Here is a 22,406-nt window from a genome sequence, read left to right as displayed (position 1 = left end):
GGCAGCCCTGTTTAGGGAAGCTTTTAATGTTTAATAGGTTATTGTATTTTAGTGTTTTGTTGGAAGCCGCCCAGAGTGGCTGGGGCAACCCAGCCAGATGGGTGAGGTATAAATAAATTATTATTATTATTATTATTATTATTATTATTATTATTATTATTATTATTATATCAGCCCAAAGCCACAGTAAGCCTGAACGGGTGAAGTGTTCAAATTGCTTATTGACTGTCTGGAAACAGACTTGCCTCTTCAACAGACTTGAAAAACACCAACAATTATAAAGGGATAAATGGTCATTGATGGGGTAGGTGAATTTGGATTGTGATCTGGTATGCCTGTGAAGGAGCTGACAAGAGGCTGGTTTAGTTTCTCAATTGCTGGCTGGACAAACAAGCTTGAATGCACGATATCATCTTGAGTTTTGGGTTCTTAGTAAACTCCTTTTACTATTTTGCTTCATTCCTTATCTCCATAAACTTGTTACTGTTTCCATGACCCAGCAGGTCACAGACACAATCAACACAGGACCCACCACATCACAAAGTAATCTTGTACCACTTCATTCCATCCTCTCGGAAATAACATCCCTTTAATGCAAATGGCAAAAGCAAGTCCTTACCTGGACAAACACCACCATATCCCAGACTGATTTAAGCAAGATGGCATCAGTACGGCACTGTTTCAGCTGCTTGTATTCTGGCACACTCACTTCAAAAAGCTTTGCAGTTTCCTGCAGCAGTTTCATTTCTGTCTCTAGTTTTGCAATGTCTTTATGAGTCTGCAAGGACACCATTTTGAAACATATTATCAAGCAAAAGCACCAGGTTTTTGCTTACATGTTCACAAGAACCTGGATATATGGATGTCTCTAATGGGACACGGGTGGCGCTGTGGGTAAAAGCCTCAGCGCCTAGGGCTTGCCGATCGAAAGGTCGGCGGTTCGAATCCCCGTGGCGGGGTGCGCTCCCGCTGCTCGGTCCCAGCGCCTGCCAACCTAGCAGTTCGAAAGCACCCCCGGGTGCAAGTAGATAAATAGGGACCGCTTACTGGCGGGAAGGTAAACGGCGTTTCCGTGTGCGGCTCTGGCTCGCCAGAGCAGCGATGTCACGCTGGCCACGTGACCCGGAAGTGTCTCCGGACAGCGCTGGCCCCCGGCCTCTTGAGTGAGATGGGCGCACAACCCCAGAGTCTGTCAAGACTGGCCCGTACGGGCAGGGGTACCTTTACCTTTACCTTTAATGAAGACACTGCTTCTGATGTTCTTTGATTTTGATAAGTATTGGTGAAACACATTGCTAATTTTTTAGGGGTAAATACTAGAGAAGTAAAAGATTACACTAGATCTGAAGAAGAGTGATTCTTCCATAGGAATTCTATCCAGGGAAATAATTTGAGTGTTTCACAATGTGAAATTCCCTCTTCTTACAAGAGGCACTGACATTGCTACTGTTTTGGTGCCAAGTCTTTTTTTTTTTAAAAAAAATATTTTTTATTAACAGGCCAATCACATCACATTATCCAAATCACATTAGTTCCAATTTATACAGCCAAATTTTAAATTTTATTGGGGGTGCCCATACATCAAGCTCCGAACGAGTCCAAACATCACTTATATTGCTGCGTTAATTAAACAGTTCTATCCAGTTCAATCCAGATAGTCCTTTATTACTTTCTCCATCTTCTTATTGTTATCATATATTCCTTTCTTTGCGATCTCTGATAATCTTCACAAGCAAATTGGAGACAGGCATCCTCTGTGTGGGTTTTGTACTCTCCAAAAATCATATCACTCAGGGACAGCCGCCATTCCAAGCTTCCATAAAAAATTTATCTTCGGTCTGTCCTTTAATTTTCTCAGGCTTGCCAAGTATATCAGGAGGGCTCTGTGAGGTTAAGATCACATTCCAGTCATTCTCATTCCAAAGGTCCTGATTCTCCTCCCCCTGTCTTTCTTTCTCAGGCAAGCCTGTCTTAGCGAGACGCCATTTTAAACTGCGTCATAAAATTTTCCTCCGTTCTCGTTGTTTACCAATCATCTCTTTAATTATAATCCACTCCACACAGTTCTTGAATTCCTGCTTGTGATTAATAAAACGCAACAATCTTCTTTCTGGGGTGGAGGGTTATTAATATCACATAATGCAAAGAAAAGAAAAGTTTTTTCCTCCACCCCACCTTCTTTTTCATTCCAAACATACCAATCTCTTAATGGTGGTTCATCAGTTGATTTACTTATCCATCCGTCACTCCGGTCACAGAGATCCATTAGTCAGCAGTCTTATCTCCCGAACGTTGCTTGATGTATGTGCTTTAGCTTCATTCCAATCATATATTTCCAATTATAATTCCGAGCTAAAGCGAACCAGCACGTGCTGATTGGAACCGGTGTCAGGTAGAGCGGACCTCATCGAGGGCTCGTGCCAAGTGACCGGCACCCCCTTCTCTCGAATCCGGGGGTGCGTTGTGGACACCGCTGGCCAGGCGGACCCCCCATCTCCTTGGGGGGTAGGAAGACTGCATACTGCCCATAGCAGCCTCTTAATTACCTCGTATGGGTCTGAGAGATGTTATTGTCGGCCACCTTCCAATGCGCCACCTGGTGCCCCCCCCCCCGTTTTGGTGCCAAGTCAACTTAAAAGTTATTAATTTGTTCAGAAATCTTAAATGGTTTTAGACTTGCTTTTTGTGTGGGTGACTGTTTAGCCTGCCCTGTTGTTTTCTTACAAATACTCTTGCTGTGAGTATTTGTGTTCATCTTGATGAGCTGGGTCTCTAGTGTCCTTTGCATAGAAGTTTGGTTGTACGCCACCCTGATTATCAGGACTCATGCAGAGCAAGCTATAAATGCTTTAATACATAAATAAATGGAGTCAGTTTTGTTTGCCATCAATCGAAGTATGTAAGATAATTGATGGGTTTGCTAAACTGTTGCATCCAAGGTCACACAACAAGGTCAAGGCCCAATTCAGAAAATATTGAAGCTCCTCCCAGTTATGTTTGGAGAGAAAGGCTAACACTGTTACTTTTTTAAACAAGGATGGGAAACCTGGGGCCCTGAAGATGTTGTTGGACTACAGCTCCCATCATCCTTGACTATTGGCCATGTTGGCTTTAGCTGATGGGAGTTGGAGTCCAATGACACCTGCTGGACCACAGGCTCTCCATCCTTGCTCTTGAACCAGGCCCTCCCTTTTGACCTTGAAGCCCCCCTCTATAATGTGGAACATTTTAAAAACTGCTTGAGATTAAATTGTAGTGAAAGAAATTAGTCAAAACATGTTGCACAAGTAACATACTACAATAAATGTCTGCTTTCTGAACACCTATTTGGGGTTTTGCCTTAAAAAGGGGGGGAAAGAAACATTTTGATACTGCCTTCTTTCCTCTTGATTGAGGTAAGGTCTCCTAAGCTAGGTTCTAGTAAGTCCTGAGTAAAATGGGACTATGGAAAACCCCAAGTTACATCTGGGAAAATATCATAATTCCTTTCACTGAGGCTAGTCTTAAACGGATCATACAAATTTTACGTCCCTCACCCAAGATAGTTGTGGAAAAGTTCGAGATATTTAGCTTCAGGTTGTTGGAACTCTCTTAGACATACATACGTACAGTGGTACCTCGGGTTACATACACTTCAGGTTACATACGCTTCAGGTTACAGACTCCGCTAACCCAGAAATAGTCCTTCAGGTTATGAACTTTGCTTCAGGATAAGAACAGAAATTGGGCTCCGGTAGCCCGGTGGCAGCAGGAGGCCCCATTAGCTAAAGTGGTGCTTCAGGTTAAGAACAGTTTCAGGTCAAGAACAGACCTCTGGAAGGAATTAAGTACTTAACCCAAGGTACCACTGTATATATCTTAGATATAGAGAGAGTTGCCACTCAGAACTTGGCCCTGCTGCCTTTGACAGCAGCTTAATGCAGAGAATCAGATAAGATACGCATCGCTCACTACTTTTCTCCATGCCAGGAAAATATTTGTCTGTCAAATATTTGTGCGTTGATGACACAGGAACAGGGCCAATAAAAATGCCAGAAAAATGTAGCAGTTTCTAGTTTCTCTTAAGTGTGACTGAAGTGTCTAATCCAGAAAAAAAATGTTACCTTGTCCATGCATGCATATGGATTCCCAGCATCAAATCTAAAGATGGCTTCATTTTTAAATCTGTTTCTGAACTCTTGCTGTTTAACCTGAAAGACATAGTACACACACAAACACAAAAGTTGAGTTCTTGAAAGGTTAAGCAGGTGATCCATTGAGATGATACCGTAACATTTCCTTGGCTGCTATCCTTTAAGTACGTTCCATCCCATGAACCCTGAATCATTTCATTTAAGTCCCCTTGAATTTGCTTAAAACTTTATTTAATACAGCCTGCACAACCCTGACACAAATCACATCGCACATACATTTAAAACATTCCCGGTGGATAAGCATAAAACATTTAAAATCTACATTTGATCTGACAACAGTGGCAGGCACCATGTTTGAAGTAGAAACAGATTAGACATAATTGAAGATAAAGAGGACGCAAGCATCATTCCCACTTTTAGGTGAAGTGGGCTTTAAATTATCAGATTCATCCGGAATATATTACCAGAAACATTGAATTGTTATCTTTAGACAGCCTTTTCTAAGAGTTTACAATTTCTCAGTTCAGTGAAGCTTGCCACCAGCTTGTTATCGGAACAAAAAACGAAAAATCATCCGGTTCACAGCACAGAACTGATCTCACCTCAAAAAGTACACATTTTCTTCTGATAACAGACACTTCATTGGACTGTAGAGGAGCCACTTCATGCTTCACAGTGAAGGCAATCTTTTTAAGATTCTTCCACTTTTCAGGTAATTCCTAACAACGCACAAACCGATATTGTTTGTTCGTTGGCACATCAAGTCAGCAAACCTTCCTTTCACAAAGGGTTGTACACATGTCTTATTTTCACTTTCTTTTCCCCCCTACCCTGGTACATTTACACCTTTCACTCTCCACCTCATTATCCTCTGCAATTGTAGACTCATTGCTCATAGTAATTCATAAAATATATTTTTCGCATTTTTAGAAAAATGTTTAGGTTCAACAGTCCGCATCTCAGTAAGCTTAATTTATATTCAGTCTGAAAATGAACTCAGCATCTCCATTGCCTGCCACATAGTATATGGCAGGTATTGCTTTTTGTTTAAAGAACAGCAGAACCCACACTTTTTTACCTGTGAATATTTGAATACACAATAAGTCGCCCACATAGTCAATATCCAAGTGGCATTACAGTTCACTTCAGGTATTCGATATTTCTGTTAGGTTATGGCCTTCTCGGTAGTGGCACCCATTCAGTGGAATGCCCTCCCGTAAGATCTCGAGGAGATGAGTAATTATACATCTTGCTTTTTAAGGTTTAATATTTTACTATATTTTTATATATGCTGGAAGCTGCCCAGAGTGGCTGGGGCAACCCAGTCAGATGGGTGGGGTATAAACAAACAAACAAACAAACAAACAAACAGGTGGATAACGCACTGGTTCCACCGTCACCCACACTCGTATTCCAGTCACCATCCATATATATGGTAACTGCCTGAAGTGGGACTTTTCTGTACTAGCTCTCCATTTCAGAAGATTTCCCTCCAACTTAGGAGACCTTCAGGAAGGCCAAAGCAGAAGCTATACTTCTGAGCTTTGACTCTTTCCCAGCCTGGAAGTTTAGAACAAACCACATACATCAACACTGAACCAGTTCTGAAACCCGGGCCATCAGAAAAGGAGAATCGTTTCCCTTACCTATGTAGCAGTGCTTCCCTTGTATGAAAAAATGGAGCTGGGTGTTATTCACAGATTTGTGACACCAGGCTCCAAATATCCATATAATATCTCTCAATAGCTTCATATAAATGTGTGGGGAAAGATGGAAGGAACCAATAACGTAAATGCCATGGGGTTGAGGAGACATCTCCACAAAATGGTACACCTGCTAATGGTCCTTAGAGGCAAGAGTAGAACCAAAGTACCCCAAATTCCTAATAGCCACACCAAGAGGATACCATGGTCAGTGGTATCAAGAGCAACCAACTGATCAAGGAGGACCAACAAGAGCCACACTCCCGTTTGTCCCATCATTTCTAGGCATAGGTCTGAGAGGTTTTTCTTTTGTCCCGCCTCTTTCCCCAGGAAAACCTGTGCTTTACTGCTAAATCGGAACAAACATCAACTGGGTTTTCTACAGATTGACGTTTATGCTGATTTAGCAGTAAACAGTGGGTTTTCCTGGGGAAAGCGGCAGGACAAAAGAAAAGCCTCTCAGAGAACATGCCTAGAAATCACAGTACAAATGGAAATAAATTAAAAAATAAAAAATTGTCCACTAGCACCCTAGACACCAACTAAGTTTGTTCTAGGTATAAGCTTTTGTGTGCATGCACACTTCTTCAGATACACTGAAACAGAAGTCACCTTCTGCGGCGGAAGCAATTGATGTAAAGATCTAGTGTGGTATTGCGTCCATCAAGAGGGGTCCATAATGTGGAGTCTCTTTTTTTGGTAACTTTTTTTGATGGCAGTTGGTGGTCAATGTTCTGTTCACTGGTGGGTTGGGAGGGTGGTAGCAATTCCCCAGTAGGTTGAGAGATGTTGTGTTGTGAAGATGCTGTTTGTTCTTCTTTGTCTTGTTCTTGTGTGTGTTGAAAGTACTCCTACAGGCATAGACGGCGGAAAAATGCTTCCAAGTTCCCGCAGAACTGAATACGGTGTATCTGAAGAAGTGTGCATGCACACAAAAGCTTATACCCAGACCATGAGATTTACAGGATGTATGGCTTTGAAGGAGAATGTACTAAAAATGATGTATAGATGGCATTTGACGCCAATAAAATTGGCTAAAATGTATAGAAAGAGAGACAGAAAATGATGGAAATGTAAGGAAGTAGACGGGGATTATTTTCATATGTGGTGGTCCTGTGACAAGGTTAAGAGATTCTGGGAATTAATTTACAATGAACTTAAAAAGATATTCAAGTACACTTTTCCCAAAAGGCCAGAGGCATTTTTGCTAGGTCTAGTGGGAAGAGAGATTAAAATAAAAGATCAGAATTTGTTTATGTATGCCACAGCCGCCGCAAGTACTCTACTGGCCCAAAAATGGAAAACACAAGATTTACCAACCATCCAGGAGTGGCAGGTGAAGATGACAGATTTTGCGGAACTTGCCAAATTGACAGGAAGGATCCGGAACCAAGAGGACCAGAGATACAACAACAATTGGAGTAAATTCATTGAATATTTAAAGGAGAACCACAAAAGTTTAAAGACACTAGCAGGACTGGAATAACACCTTCAGTGTAAAATAGTAGAGTTATGACAATAATGTACGCAATAAATATGTGATGTATATACCAGCTGCAGGGAGGGAGGGAAGTCAAGACTCGGCAATGTCAAAGGGATTATATTGTGATAATAAGGAATGTTGGAAAAAGGATTATATGAAGAAAATAATAAAAATTCATTTGAAAATAGAAGCTTATACCCAGACCAAACTTAGTTGGTCTCTGAGGTGCTACTGGACAATTTTTTAATTTTTTATTTGTTTCGACTGCGTCAGACCAACATGGCTACCTACCTGAATCTAGTATAAATGAAAGTAATCATGGGATAAAGGGGAGTGGGGATGAGTGCAGAGCCACAATTCTTACAGGTTTAGAACCAGAGGTAAAATGCGGAAATATTGGGAATGTTATAACAAGGATGAATTGGAGTGTTAGGTACTAGAAGTCTGAGAAACGAAATCTGTAAACATGTAAAACCCCTAGGAGAGATTTTTTTAAAAGGGGGGTAAATAGATAGATGGAGTTAAGGAGAAGCAATAAAAAATAAAATACAGTGGTACCTCAGGTTACAGACGCTTCACGTTACAGACTCCGCTCACCCGGAAGTAATACCTCGGGTTAAAAACTTTGCTTCAGGATGAGAACAGAAATCGCGCCTTGGCAGCAGCAGAAGGCCCCATTAGCTAAAGTGGTACCTCAGGTTAAGAACAGTTTCAGGTTAAGAACAGACCTCCATAACGAATTATTAACCCGAGGTACCACTGTATCAAATAAGATACTGGCATCAACTTTGTTCTAAAACTTTAATTCCAAAGGAAAGGTTAGTAAAAAAACCAAAACTGTTGCAGTATTACTGAGCCCACCTTTTCATAAATATCTAGTTCTATGCATAAATCTGCTGGCCTTCTTTTTTTGTGTTGTGTTATTTCCCAAGAAATGAAAATATTTCATGCTTGGTATGAAACTTGGAAGCATGTCAGCTTGATTGGCTTATTTTTTCTGTTCTAAATTCTCATTTATTTTAAGTACTTCATTGAAAACATGTTGTTGCTTTTTTACTATGGAAATCTTGTCTTTAAGGTGCAATTTATAGGCAGAAATGTCTTTGTGCCCTCATTTATGGATTCATTGTCAGTAGATTGCTTATGTATATTAAATTCTCAGGCCTAGTGAATGAATGACAATTTTTGCATCCTATAAGAACCTGTGTTTTCAGCAATGACTCACCTTGTGAGATGGCCCTCGTTTCAGAGCCGACTCAGGGCTGCTTTCTAAGGCTGGTTCTAAACATAGGGCAGTAGCCAATGTTATATAGATAGTATTTAGTATTAGATAGTATTAGATGTAAGCGAAAGGCTGGGCTGGATGAATCCCTAGCCGGAATTAAGATTGCCGGAAGAAATATCAACAACCTCAGATATGCAGATGACACAACCTTGATGGCAGAAAGTGAGGAGGAATTAAAGAACCTTTTAATGAGGGTGAAAGAGGAGAGCGCAAAATATGGCCTGAAGCTCAACATCAAAAAAACGAAGATCCTGGCCACTGGTCCCATCACCTCCTGGCAAATAGAAGGGGAAGAAATGGAGGCAGTGAGAGATTTTACTTTCTTGGGCTCCATGATCACTGCAGATGGTGACAGCAGCCACGAAATTAAAAGACGCCTGCTTCTTGGGAGAAAAACAATGACAAACCTAGACAGCATCTTAAAAAGCAGAGACATCACCTTGCCAAGAAAGGTCCGTATAGTTAAAGCTATGGTTTTCCCAATAGTGATGTATGGAAGTGAGAGCTGGACCATAAAGAAGGCTGATCACCTAAGAATTGATGCTTTTGAATTATGGTGCTGGAGGAGACTCTTGAGAGTCCCATGGACTGCAAGAAGATCAAACCTATCCATTCTTAAGGAAATCAGCCCTGAGTGCTCCCTGGAAGGACAGATCCTGAAGCTGAGGCTCCAATACTTTGGCCACCTCATGAGAAGAGAAGAGTCCCTGGAAAAGACCCTGATGTTGAGAAAGATGGAGGGCACAAGGAGAAGGGGACGTCAGAGAACGGGATGGTTGGACAGTGTTCTCGAAGCTGCCAGCATGAGTTTGAACAAACAGCGGGAGGCAGTGGAAGACAGGAGGGCCTGGCGTGCTCTGGTCCATGGGGTCACAAAGAGTCGGACACGACTAAACCACTAAACAACAACAAGAAGTATTAGATGTTAGTGGTTCGCAGGGCTTCACAGGCAGGGTCGCATTGCATACCTGGCTTCTGAATGCTACACATTGCTGTTGGTTACCAAGGGCAGGCAGGCAACGTGGAGATCAGCACAGCAAAGACAAATGCTCCTTTCGCCACATCCACACTGCGCCAAGCTCCCCACTGCTTCTCCCTTCTTCCTCTGCTGGCGTGTTTGCAGATTCAGGGAGAATAAAAGGAAGCACTTATTCATGCAATGAAAGATGCAGTGAAGGTCTTCCAACTTGGATGGCCTTACATGGGTAGTAGACAAATTCATGGAAGATGTGACTATTAGAGCCCCTTAGTCATGACCATGGCTTTGTTACACCTCCGAGTATCAGAGGGGGGATGCCTCAGAATACCAGTTCCTGGGTATCGTGAAAAAGAGGGGGCCTGTTTTTGTTCATTCTCTGCTTGTGGGCATCTAGTTGGTCACTGGGAGAACAGATTGCTGGGACCAGGTGAGCATTTGGTCCAATCCAGCAGGACTCTCCTTAAGTTCACTTCTTGCCTCTGATCTCACTGGGACCTAACATGCTGAGAAGACCTCTGTAAGCAGCAAACGTTATGAAACTTATTTTTATTATCAGTTTCTAAATATTGAACTTCCGGGTTAGCGCCAGCGCTGAATGGCGGATTTCTCCCGGAGCTCCGGGAGAGATCTGCTTTGCGGGTTCGGGTCCCGTAGCTCACGGCGGAGCAAGGACCCTCAAAAGTCACAGGCGCGTAGCCTGTGAACCGGAGACTCGGCGGGCACCTTTGCCCCCCCCCGACGTTGTGAAATAGCCTTTTTAAAGGCTATAGATCAGCGGAGGGTGCGTGGAGCGGTGCTGAGAGTCGCTTTCACCCAGCCTGCGAAGCGAAGCCGCGTCGCCATTAGCGGAGAGCGCTGACTTCTTCCGAAGATTTTGGATTAAAAAAGAGCAACTTTCCGTGAGTAGGATTGAGCTTGCATTATTAATTGGACACTAAAATTAAAGAAATTGGGCACCGAGACGGATAAGCATTAAAAAGGAAGTCTGCTTTCCGTCCTGCAGCAAGATTAAAGCGAAAGGCATTTAAGCTGTAACTTTTGACAGGAGAGTTTACGAGCCAAGAAACCCAACACCAAGTAAAGAACTCCCCCCCCCAGAAGGCAGGAGGGGGGGGGAAGAAGATTTTAAAGGGATTCCCTGCCTGTTTTAAAGGAGATTGAACTGTTTACCGCTGCTCATCTACCTGGGGGTCGGACTGCCGGAGGAAAGGAACCGGCTAAGGACGGTCGTTACAAAAAAGGTTAGAAAGTAACTGTAATATAGACTCTGGTTACTCTCAACTTGAAACATCGTATTTTGCTACATAGTAAGTTACTTGCAGGACATTATTGATTTGGATCTTTTACAAAGAAAGGGACTTGGAGGGCTTTTGCCTTTTGGAAGTGTGGGAACAACTTAAAATTTAAGAACTGACTTTACGCCCTCTAGAGGATTTGGACAGTTTCAGCAACAAGTGGAATTTAAAACCTGAGAACTTCTCTCTTTTGACAGCTTAAGAGTGTGGGAATGACCTTGAGTGAAAGACTTTGTTATGGCAGATGGTAAACAGAAAGAAGATTCACAAGAAACAACTTTGAGATCTGGTAGACAATACAAAGTTGATCTTTCTATGCAAAGAAGGGCCTCTGTATCAGGGGCCTTGGGAACTGCAGCTGTCACAAAGGCAAAAGTGAAAACAATGTCTTCTGAAGAAGCGTTTGCAAAGGCATTGGGAAAAATAAATGATTCTTTAGAGGAATTGAAGAAGCAAGGTGCTGAAACAAATAAGAAAATTGAAGAAATCTCTGGGAAAATTGATTTAAATACTAAAAGTATAACTGACCTCGGGAATAAAGTGAACTCCAACGCAGAAGCAATTGGGAAACTACTGGAAGATTCATCTACAACACGAAAGATAGCTGAGGAAGCCAAGGAAATTGCTACTGCTGTTGAAGGGAAACTTCCACCGGTGTACAGGAAACTGGATGAGTATGAACTGACACTTTCTATGCAGGATATGCAACGCAAGGAGAAGAATTTAAGGATTAGACTTGTGCCGGAAAAGGAAGGAGACAACTTGGTGGATTATTTGACAGAAGAGTTTTCTGACTTCTGGAAGCAAGATTTGAAAGAAGAAGAGTTCAAAATAGAGAGTGCATTTAGGTTGGGAATAAGGCAGAGGAAGAATAGACCCAGAGATTGCTTGATAACTCTAAGATCCAAAGAAGAGAGAGATAAAATATTGAACCTGCACTACCAAACAACCCTTCGAATTGAAGATTTCCATATTGAGATCTTTAAAGATATTCCCAAAAGTATTTTGGATGCAAGAGGTCCTTACAAGGATTTGGTGACACTACTGAAGAGGAACTACATACCATTCAGGTGGGAGTTTCCCCAAGGCCTGTCTTTTAAATACAAGGGGAAGAAAAGAAGAATAAAAACAGTGAGTGATAAAGACAAGTTCCTGGGAGAACACGAAGAAGACCTACAGAAAGAGACCTATCCAGGAGAAGGACATCCTTCAAGACTAGATACGGACACAGAACCACCGACAAAGGACGAACAACAACTGGGAGCTGTAGGAGGAATTAAATAACCCCATCATGGCTTTGCAACTTCTAACCTGGAATTGTAATGGTCTAAACAATCCCCGAAAAAGGAAAAACATATTTCATGCTTTAAAGAAAGACCAATTGGACTTGATTTGTTTACAAGAGACCCACGTGACAAGAGCACACAGAAAACTATTAATAAATAAGAGACTGGGACAAGAATTTATATCTTCAGACAAAGTAAAAAAAAGAGGAGTGGTGATCTACGCAAAGGAAAATCTGCAACCGAAACAAATTTTTAAAGATGATCAAGGAAGATATCTGGCAATTGAAATTCAATTTCAAGGAGAAAAACTTTTGATAGTGGGGATATATGCACCAAATGAAGGGAAAGCAGAATTTTTTAAGAAGTTGCATGAGACTTTAATGGACTATATGGATTATAAACTAATCATGATGGGAGACATGAATGGAGTAGTTTCAACAAATATGGATAAAGCACAAAGACAGGTAGTTACAAAAGATGGAAGACTACCAAAAACTTTTTTGAAATGACTGACAATATGGATTTGATAGACATCTGGAGAACAAAACACCCATTAGAGAGAGAGGGAACCTTCTTTTCTGAAGCCAAAATGACATGGACTCGGATTGACCAAATTTGGGTGACTAGCAACATGGCGTCGAACATAAAGAAAGTGGAAATCTGCCCAAAAACTCTCTCCGACCATAACGCAGTAAAGATGGTGATGAAGCAAACAACAACTGGTTCCTTCAGATGGAGAATGAATGACACCTTACTCAGAGACGAGGAGATCTGTAAAAAGGCCCAAAAAACTTTGAAGGATTATTTTGAAATTAATCTAAGATCTAAAGTAGAAAAAAGAATAATATGGGACGCAAGTAAAGCCGTGATGAGAGGGTTTTTGATACAACAAAATACATTAAAGAAAAGAAAGCAAAATGAGAGGAAAGAGAAAATTCTGGAAAAGATAAAGGAAGGGGAAAGGAAACTAAGATTGAAGCCAAAATCGCAAGTGGTTTTAAGAGAAATTAAACTGTACCAAACACAATATATGGAACTGATGAATCAAGAAATAGAATGGAAAATTAAACAAATGAGACAAAAGACCTTTGAATCCGCAGATAAATGTGGCAAGTTACTGGCTTGGCAAATAAAGAAGAGACAAAAACTCAAAACGGTAACAAATTTAGAAGTGGAGGGAAAGAACATATGCAACCCAGTGGAAATTAGGAACTGTTTTCAGAGCTACTTTAGACAATTGTATACACAAGGGCCGCAGAAAGATAAAGATATACAACAATTCCTCGAGAAAAATGGGCTGAAAAAGATTTCCCAGGAAAGTAAGACAATTTTGAATCAGGAGATATCAGCACAGGAAATAGAAGATGCCATTCAAAACATGACGTTGGGCAAATCACCTGGACCGGATGGATTGACTTCCAAATATTACAAAGTTTTGAAGGAAGGGCTTATACAACCTTTGAAGGAAGTCTGCAACGAGATCATGGAGGGGAGAAGGGCACCCGATACGTGGAGAGAGGCCTACATTACACTTATACCAAAGACAGAGACTGAAAAGACCCAACTTAAGAACTACCGACCCATCTCCTTACTAAATGTGGATTACAAAATCTTTGCTGATGTTTTAAGCAAAGAGACTGAAAAGAGTTTTGATGGAGGAGATTCATGGGGACCAGGCGGGCTTTCTCCCGAAAAGGCATTTGTCGGACAATGTAAGGAACATAATTGACATTTTGGAGAAGTTGGAAGTGAATATAAACACTAAGGTTGTTTTGATATTTGTGGACGCCGAGAAAGCCTTTGACAACATTTCTTGGAGCTTCATGTTGAAGAACCTCCGGGGGATGGGGGTAGGCCAAGGGTTTGAAAATGGTATAGGTGCAATATATTCTGAACAGAAAGCAAAATTAATTGTAAATAATGTGGTAACAGAAGAGTTTAAGATTGAAAAAGGGACACGTCAGGGGTGCCCTATCTCCCCATTACTTTTTATCTCGGTCCTGGAGGTTTTGCTTAATATGATTAGGAAGGACCAGTTGGTGAAAGGGGTTCAGGTCGGAGTTAAACAATATAAACTAAGAGCATTCGCAGATGATCTAGTACTTACTTTACAGGAGCCAGAAGCTAGTACGAAAAGAGTTTTGGAGATAATTCAAGAGTTTGGCCAATTGGCAGGATTTAAACTGAATAAGTCAAAAACTAAGGTATTGGAGAAAAATTTAACACAGATTGAAAAAGAAAGGTTTCAGAATGAGACGGGGTTGACTGTGGTTAAAAAAGTGAAATATCTGGGTGTGAATATGACAGCTAAGAATGTGAATCTATTTAAAGACAATTATGAAAAAACTTGGACAGAAGTGAAAAAAGATATGGAGATTTGGTCAAACCTGAAGCTTTCCTTGTTAGGTCGAATTGCAGTTATAAAAATGAATGTATTGCCAAGAATGTTGTTTCTGTTTCAAGCATTACAAATAATGGATAAAATGGACTGTTTCAAGAAGTGGCAGAAAGATATATCTAAATTTGTCTGGCAGGGCAAGAAGCCCAGAATAAAATTTAAGATATTAACGGACTCAAAGGAAAGAGGGGGGTTTGCCCTGCCAGACCTTAAACTGTACTATGAAGCGGCAGCTTTCTGCTGGCTAAAAGAATGGCTGCTTCTTGAAAACACAGACATTTTGGATTTGGAAGGATTTAACAATATTTTTGGGTGGCATGCATATTTGTGGTATGACAAGGTTAAAGCGCACAAAAGTTTCAAAAATCATATTGTCAGGAAAGCACTATTAAATGTCTGGGTTAGATATAAGGACTTGCTGGAAAATAAGACTCCAAGGTGGCTATCACCAATGGAAGCCAAGGCAGTTAAAAAGCTAAATATGGAGTCGAAATGGCCGAGATATTGGGAAATCTTGGAAAAGGAAGGGGACAAATTGAGATTGCAGAGTTTTGAAAAACTAAAAGGGAAGGTGAGAGATTGGTTACATTATCACCAAATAAATGAAGTGTTTAAATTGGACAGTAAAATAGGCTTCCAGGTGGAAAAATCAAAATTAGAGACTGAACTGTTAGAATCCAGTACTAAGAATTTGTCAAAAATGTATGATCTGCTGCTGAAATGGAATACACAAGATGAAATGGTAAAATCAAGTATGATTAAATGGGCTCAGGACATTGGTCATAACATCATGTTTGCTGATTGGGAAAAGTTGTGGACCACCGGGTTGAGGTTTACGGCGTGTAACGCCTTAAGAGAAAATATAATGAAAATGATTTATAGGTGGTACATAACCCCAGTCAAGCTTGCAAAGATCTACCACTTGCCTGACAATAAATGTTGGAAATGTAAAGAAAAGGAAGGTACATTCTTTCACCTCTGGTGGACGTGCCCGAAGATTAAGGCATTCTGGGAAATGATTTATAATGAACTGAAAAAGGTATTTAAATATACTTTCCCCAAGAAACCAGAGGCCTTTCTCTTGGGTATTGTCGGCCAGGGGGTGTTAAAGACAGATACAACTTTTTTTATGTATGCTACAACAGCAGCCAGAATACTCATTGCAAAGTACTGGAAGACACAGGATTTACCCACACTGGAAGAATGGCAGATGAAGGTGATGGACTACATGGGCTTGGCAGAAATGACGAGCAGAATCCGAAACCAGGGAAGAGAAGCGGCGGAAGAAGAATGGAAAAAGTTCAAGGACTATTTAAAGAAATACTATAAAATTAATGACAGTTAGAATGATGTTGGATTAAAATAAATGGTTACTATTAGTAATGGTTAAGACAAAGAGAATAAGGATGATTAACATAAATTTATAGTAAAATAAGGGAAGATTCGCTGAATAATGATAAGAATTTGGAATACAGAAACGGGAGGCAAGAGGAAGTCGAGGAAGAAAGGTTTAAGAAATTAGGATATGAAATGATACTTGTTTTTTTGTTCTGTTATTGTTTGTTGTTTGTTTATGTATGTTTTGTTTGTATTAATATAAAAATTGCTTAATAAAAATATTATAAAAATAAATAAATATCAGTTTCTAAATATTATGTATTTTGTGGTTTTATATTGTGGTTTTATGTTGTAAATGCCCTGAGACCTGTGGGTATAGGGTGGTATACAAATTTAATTGATTGATTAAGATAATAATAATAATAATAATAATAATAATAATAATAATAATAATAATTCACCCCCATCGTTTAACCCGGACACTGAGATCCAGTGCCGAGGGCCTTCTGGCGGTTCCCTCATTGCGAGAAGTGAGGTTACAGGGAACAAGGCAGAGGGCCTTCTCGGTAGTGGCGCCCGCCCTGTGGAACACCCTCCCTTCAGATGTGAAGGAAATAAGCAGCTATCTTATCTGTAAAAGACATCTGAAGGCAGCCCTGTTTAGGGAAGTTTTTAATATTTAATGCTGTATTGTTTTTAACACTCAATTGGGAGCTGCCCAGAGTGGCTGGGGAAACTCAGCCAGATGGGCGGGGTATAAATTATTATTATTATTATTATTATTATTATTATTATTATTGAAACTCAGCAGATACAACAGCAGTTGAATTTTTACCTCAAGTTCTGTGTAAATCTGCTCTGGTAGCTGTTGCCCATAGCTTCGCAGCAATTCAGCCGTGGATTTTAGAGGCTTGAAAATATCTTCAATGGATTGTCGGTCACGGATAGCCATGAGATGTCCCATTATTTCAACCAGAAGCGCGTAATCTCCTTCATTCACTTTCTTAGCTAACCCTTTTTCCGTTTCATGGATGAACTTGGCTAATTCTGTAATGCTAGAACAAGGTTATGATGTCAGCAACTAACGCGTACTGAGTTTGCTGCTTTCACAGAACTTCATTATACTTTTAAGGACCTTTCCAGACCCATGTGCACACGTCCATTCAGCTGTTCTACACCCCTCCACACGCATCCCCCATCCTCCAGGCAAATAAGAAGCACTATCACAACTCTAGAGTACATGCTAGCCAAGCAAAAATACTCAAAGAAGGAACAGAGCAGGGCTGGCAGAAGGTGTTGCCTGGGCAGAGACACTGTGGCATGAGGTGTGTGTGGAGTATAGGCCTGGAAAGAGTCTCTAGAGATGCCACCTTTGGCTCCTGGTCTTGAGGTTCCCCAGTGTGAAGCTTCTATCTGCATGTTCATTGGCTCAGCGCACAGGGCTATCCACTGACATGCAGCCTTCCACAACAGTTGGTTGTTGTTGTTTAGTCGTTTAGTCATGTCCGACTCTTTGTGACCCCATGGACCAGAGCACGCCAGGCACTCCTGTCTTCCACTGCCTCCCACAGTTTGGTCAAACTCATGCTGGTAGCTTCGAGAACACTGTCCAACCATCCTGTCCTCCATCTTTCCCAACATCAGGGTCTTTTCCAGGGAGTCTTCTCTTCTCATGAGGTGGCCAAAGTATTGAAGTCTCAGCTTCAGGATCTGTCCTTCCAGTGAGCACTCAGGGCTGATTTCCTTCAGAATGGATAGGTTTGATCTTCTTGCAGTCCATGGGACTCTCAAGAGTCTCCTCCAGCACCATAATTCAAAAGCATCAATTCTTTATGGTCCAGCTCTCACTTCCATACATCACTACATAATTGGGGTTCTGGCTCATATGGAAGTCTGTGTGTATATATCCTTGCCTCCTGCAGACATCCACACTCCACATCAGAGGTGTGGCCAGGGAAGCTGCACAACGTCAAGGCTGGTGCCAGCAGCAGACCCCTGCTTCTTCTTCACTGCAATTAACCCACAAAAGGACATATTTAAGGACCATTCAGCAGAGCAAGTCCTTTGTACAAGATCATCTGCGATTCTGCTTTGCTGGGATCAAACTCTTTATGGTGGTTCTTGTTTGGCTTTGGTGATGCTCCATGGCCTTGTTTCTCCCCTACTCAATATTTCACGAAACGAGCACAGTTCCACCCCCGTTTCAAAAGATGTAGAATTCAAAAGCCTTTTTAAAAGACATCAAAGATGGCTTACCTTTGGGCTACGTAGTTGAGCAGATGCTCCTGAAACATCCAGCTCCATTTTTTAATAACATTCATCACAGCTATCTTGAAAGGCTTAATATCCACCTGAAACCAGCCATTAAAAATCTTCTGGTTTTCAAACTTGCTTACTTCTTCATGCAGGGCTTCATAAATGCTGATCTTAAAGAACAAGATGTGATTAAAATTCTGGTGTTTTAATTAGAAGAGCAAAATCGTGTAAATAGCTTAATGGAACACAACTAACAGAGGCAGATGAAAAGACCTTTAAAAATGACAAAGTACCTGTTGTTTAAAGTGATTTAACTGTGGGGAGCATTTCTGAAGTTCATAGTCTGCATATAATTCCAGCTCTTCAGTACGGAGAAATCGTCCATGGAGAAGGAGCTGCTTCATAAATTTGGCTTTATCATCCATCCATAAGTGGCTGTATTTCCTAAAGTAGCTATGATATTCCTGAACATTAACAATGACCGAGTGCACCCTGGCCATGATTTCCCGGTGCATTTTATCCAGTGTATCCATCTGGTCCACATCATCCTAAATGTGAAAATAAAACCAGAGAGAGTTGGTTCAATGCTTTTTGAGAGAGAGAGCGAGAGAGAGAGAGAGACTGCAGCAAGGCCCCAGGACAACTGCAAGTATATACAGTGGTACCTCGGGTTAAGTACTTAATTCGTTCCGGAGGTCCGTTCTTAACCTGAAACTGTTCTTAACCTGAAGCACCACTTTAGCTAATGAGGCCTCCTGCTGCCGCCGCGCCGCCGGAGCACGATTTCTGTTCATAACCTGAAGCAAAGTTCTTAACCTGAAGCACTATTTCTGGGTTAGCAGAGTGTGTAACCTGAAGCGTATGTAACCCGAGGTACCACTGTAAACTAATCTCATGGTTTACAAACACATACTCTGGCTTCCATCACAGTGTCCTGTTGTGCCAGAAGCGGTTTTAGTCCTGCTGGCCACATGAACCAGAAAGCTGTCTGTGGACAAATGCCGGCTCCCTCGGTCTGAAGTGAGATGAGCGCCACACCCCATTTGACTGGACTTAACAGTCCAGGGGTCATTTACCTTTGCCTTTTACTTTACACTAAGCTGAAATATGCCTTAGGCTGCATTCCTGTACTCACCCAGAAATAAGTCCCACTTAACTCAATGGGGCTTACTTCTGAGGAGACACACATAGGATTGCGCACAAATAATTACATTACGAAACAAGTGTCAGAAGCCACACTGCAAATCTCTTTTAAGATTCCAGTCTAGGCTCTCAGCCCCAAGAATCCTTTGGCGTGCGATTTCAGATGTGACTACTCACATAATCCAAAATGCTGTTGCCATGGCAAGCTGTTTCTAAGTGGCAAAAAAAGAGAGAGCTAAAATTCGATGGAGAGAAAATGATGTCCTGCCCCTAAGGTATATACCAATGAGATGTGAGTCAAAGGCTTTCAATAAATGCAAGACTAATTAGTGTGTCTGGATGTGTTCACAATTACACACACACACACACACACACACACACACACACACTTTTTAAGTCTGAAAAATATTCCAAACTTCTTCACATATTATGAGCATGCATAGGTAAGGAAATGGAATTGTTCCCATTTGACTTTGGCCTTACCTCCTACATGTGTTCAGCATAACCAGCAAAAGAACCTACATGCCTTCAAACTATATGCCCTTTAGCTGTTGTTGGATAACTTGTCTCCACCATCATTTAGACTGGGGTAGCCAACACAGTGTCCTCCAGATCTGAGATGTTGCTGAACTGCAACCCTCATCCTTTCGGGCCCTGCTATCAGAGGCCACTGAGAGCCTTTAGGTATTTTTGTCTAGGTCCCCATCCCCACCCCAAATAATAAAACCAGACAATTTTAGGCATGGTTTTAAATATGTATTTGTGCATGCCCATGCCTCTTTGTTTACAAAAAGCAGCTGTGGGGGATCCCCAATTCAGACTGGAATCATATAGCAGGGGGACTTTAACCTTTTTCCCACCTGAAGCTACTTCAAGGGGAGGAGCAATTTTCAGCGAGGAAAATGTGGTAGAAAAGGGTTAAAACCCATTGCCCTGAGTTGTGGTCCCAGCTGCTTTCTGTGAGCAAAGAGATGAGGTTGGTTGCAAGCACATTTTTTTTCAAAATCTTGCTTATAGTCACATCATGTTTGATTCAAACACACATTACCATTAGTACAACCCACTTTTCTGGGTGTCTCCCAAAACAGAGTTTACCATTTTGTTTTATTTTTCATGGATGCCAGCGGTGTCATATTGGCCAAACCATAGCATCATAGGCCTGATTCATCAAAGGTAGAACAAAGCCAAAGACTATTATTCAGTACAATATAACCTTAGTTGAAATGGCTGTTTAAAATATTCAGTGGTTAAAGAAAAAGATAATAGATACATTGGTGATTATACCTGATAAGTGTTATATCCAAGATGCTTAGCAACTCTGTTTATATTTGATGCAATCAGGTAAATGTTCTGGATTAGGCCCTCCACGATGTCGGAAAAATTGCCGTTGACAGTATGCTCCAAAGAAGGCTTAAAAGTCATTTCATTGTCGTTAAGGATGAGCTGTGCTTCAAATAAGGGAGTAGGTTTTGAGGTTGTCTCGGTGTTTTCAACCAGATACTGAAGAGAACACTTGATAGCTTGAAACAGTCCATCTGAAATCATGTGGTCTATGTATTCAATGTAGGCTTTCCATTCATCAGAAAGAGGATCTGCCTGAAGCAAGTTCTGATTCTCCTGAAGAAAGCAATTTGCCCGAAAATGAGCAGCAGAATTTAAAATTGCACTCCCCAACACAGAATTTCCCCTATTCCAATTAATTAACTTCTTCAAAAGTGAAAGACAACTCTTTTTCCCGTTTCCTTTCCCCCCCTTTCTTTCAAGGAGGAAAAGGTCCCTGCTATTTACAACATAATTGCCTGCCTGATCACTCAAGTGTCCATTGAACAATGCTCTAAAATAAAGGACAACACCGACGCAGGAAGTCTGAGAGCTACAGAGGCTATGCAAGCTGTACATGCTATAGCGTCTCTCATTTACCTTGTTTCCAGCAGCACCTCTGTCTCTGTGATTTGGTGAGCAAATCTCATCCTAGCATCAATGATGGCCAAACTTGGCCCTCCAGCTGTTTTGGGACTACAACTCCCATCATCCCTAGCTAACAGGACCAGTGGTCAGGGATGATGGGAATTGTAGTCCCAAAACAGCTGGAGGGCCAAGTTTGGCCATCACTGCTAACATGAAAGCCCTAATATGTGATTACAGGAGGGTAAACCAGATGACGAAGGGGGGAAAGGAATGGGAATCCAATTTACTTATTATAATTTATTTATTTATTAAAATTCTATACCGCCATTTACCTGAGGATCACGGAGATGTTTACAATTATTTGTCCACTCAGACGGTTGTAATACTTTCATTTAAACTCATTTAAGCAGGCCTGCAAACTAGGCTAGGCTGAGAAACTATGACTTCTCCAAGGACACACAATGAACTTCCTGGCAGGATTTTAACACCCTTCACACCATGCTAAGTAAACCAACTTTCTGATCTGCATACTTCAGTCTAGGGCAGGAATGGGAAACCTGTGGCCCTCCAGAGAGTTCATTTATTTATGTTTAACAGAATTTGTATATCACTTAATCATAAAAAACCTCTAAGCAGTTTAAATAAAATAGACATTAAAATTATCAATCAAAGTCAAAAGTTAAAAACAAGGTGGTTTAATTGTTTTCCACGATATAAATAAAATTTTCTGGGAATTTTCTGGAGGGTGTGTGTGGGGGCAATAAATTACATATTACCTGAACCAATTGGTGGATCCTGGTGCTCATCTCTTGCACTGATCCATATAGCTGGCACATTCTTTCATTGTTATCAAGGCACAGCAGTGGACAAGCGACACCAGTTTTCCGCACGAGGAACGAAGTTTCACTCAGTCTATGCAGCAGGTTCTGGATCAACCCCACATTCTCCTTGGCTTTCTGGAGCCTGCTGCCTATGTTTTCAACGAGTTCCCTGGTTTCTTTGATATAGTCCCACAGTCTCTCATTTTGCCAAGTCAGTGTGTCGAAAGCAGGCTTCAACTGTTGGTCGATTCTCCCAATCTCATGCGCTATGAGCTCTGCTTCCTCAGGCAGAATTGTCCTCTGCAACTGGTTATATTGCCTGGTGATTAAATTTAAATTCCCAATGTACTGAGGGGAAAATAAAATAATAATAGTAAT

The 22,406-nt window shown here is 41.2% G+C and overlaps 1 protein-coding gene across 1 annotated transcript in view; it reads right to left on the bottom strand.

Moving 5' to 3' along the window:
* Window positions 1-18,688, bottom strand: part of LOC128398345 (dynein axonemal heavy chain 11-like) — a 221,952-nt gene extending 203,264 nt beyond the window's left edge. The window contains exons 1-6 of the mRNA XM_053359350.1: window positions 18,450-18,688; window positions 18,157-18,326; window positions 16,736-16,955; window positions 4,736-4,852; window positions 4,104-4,190; window positions 620-778 (exon numbers count right to left, since the gene is read on the bottom strand). Coding sequence (XP_053215325.1) covers window positions 620-778; window positions 4,104-4,190; window positions 4,736-4,852; window positions 16,736-16,955; window positions 18,157-18,326; window positions 18,450-18,671 — 975 coding nt within the window. The 5' untranslated portion in view covers window positions 18,672-18,688. The remainder of the gene's footprint in view (window positions 1-619; window positions 779-4,103; window positions 4,191-4,735; window positions 4,853-16,735; window positions 16,956-18,156; window positions 18,327-18,449) is intronic.
* Between the last annotated feature and the right edge of the window lie 3,718 nt (window positions 18,689-22,406).

The sequence above is a fragment of the Podarcis raffonei genome, chromosome 1 (assembly GCF_027172205.1).
Source record: "Podarcis raffonei isolate rPodRaf1 chromosome 1, rPodRaf1.pri, whole genome shotgun sequence".
Lineage (NCBI taxonomy): Eukaryota > Metazoa > Chordata > Lepidosauria > Squamata > Lacertidae > Podarcis > Podarcis raffonei.
The sequence above is the reverse complement of the archived record's forward strand: the minus strand, read 5'-3'. Positions and strand labels throughout refer to the sequence as shown.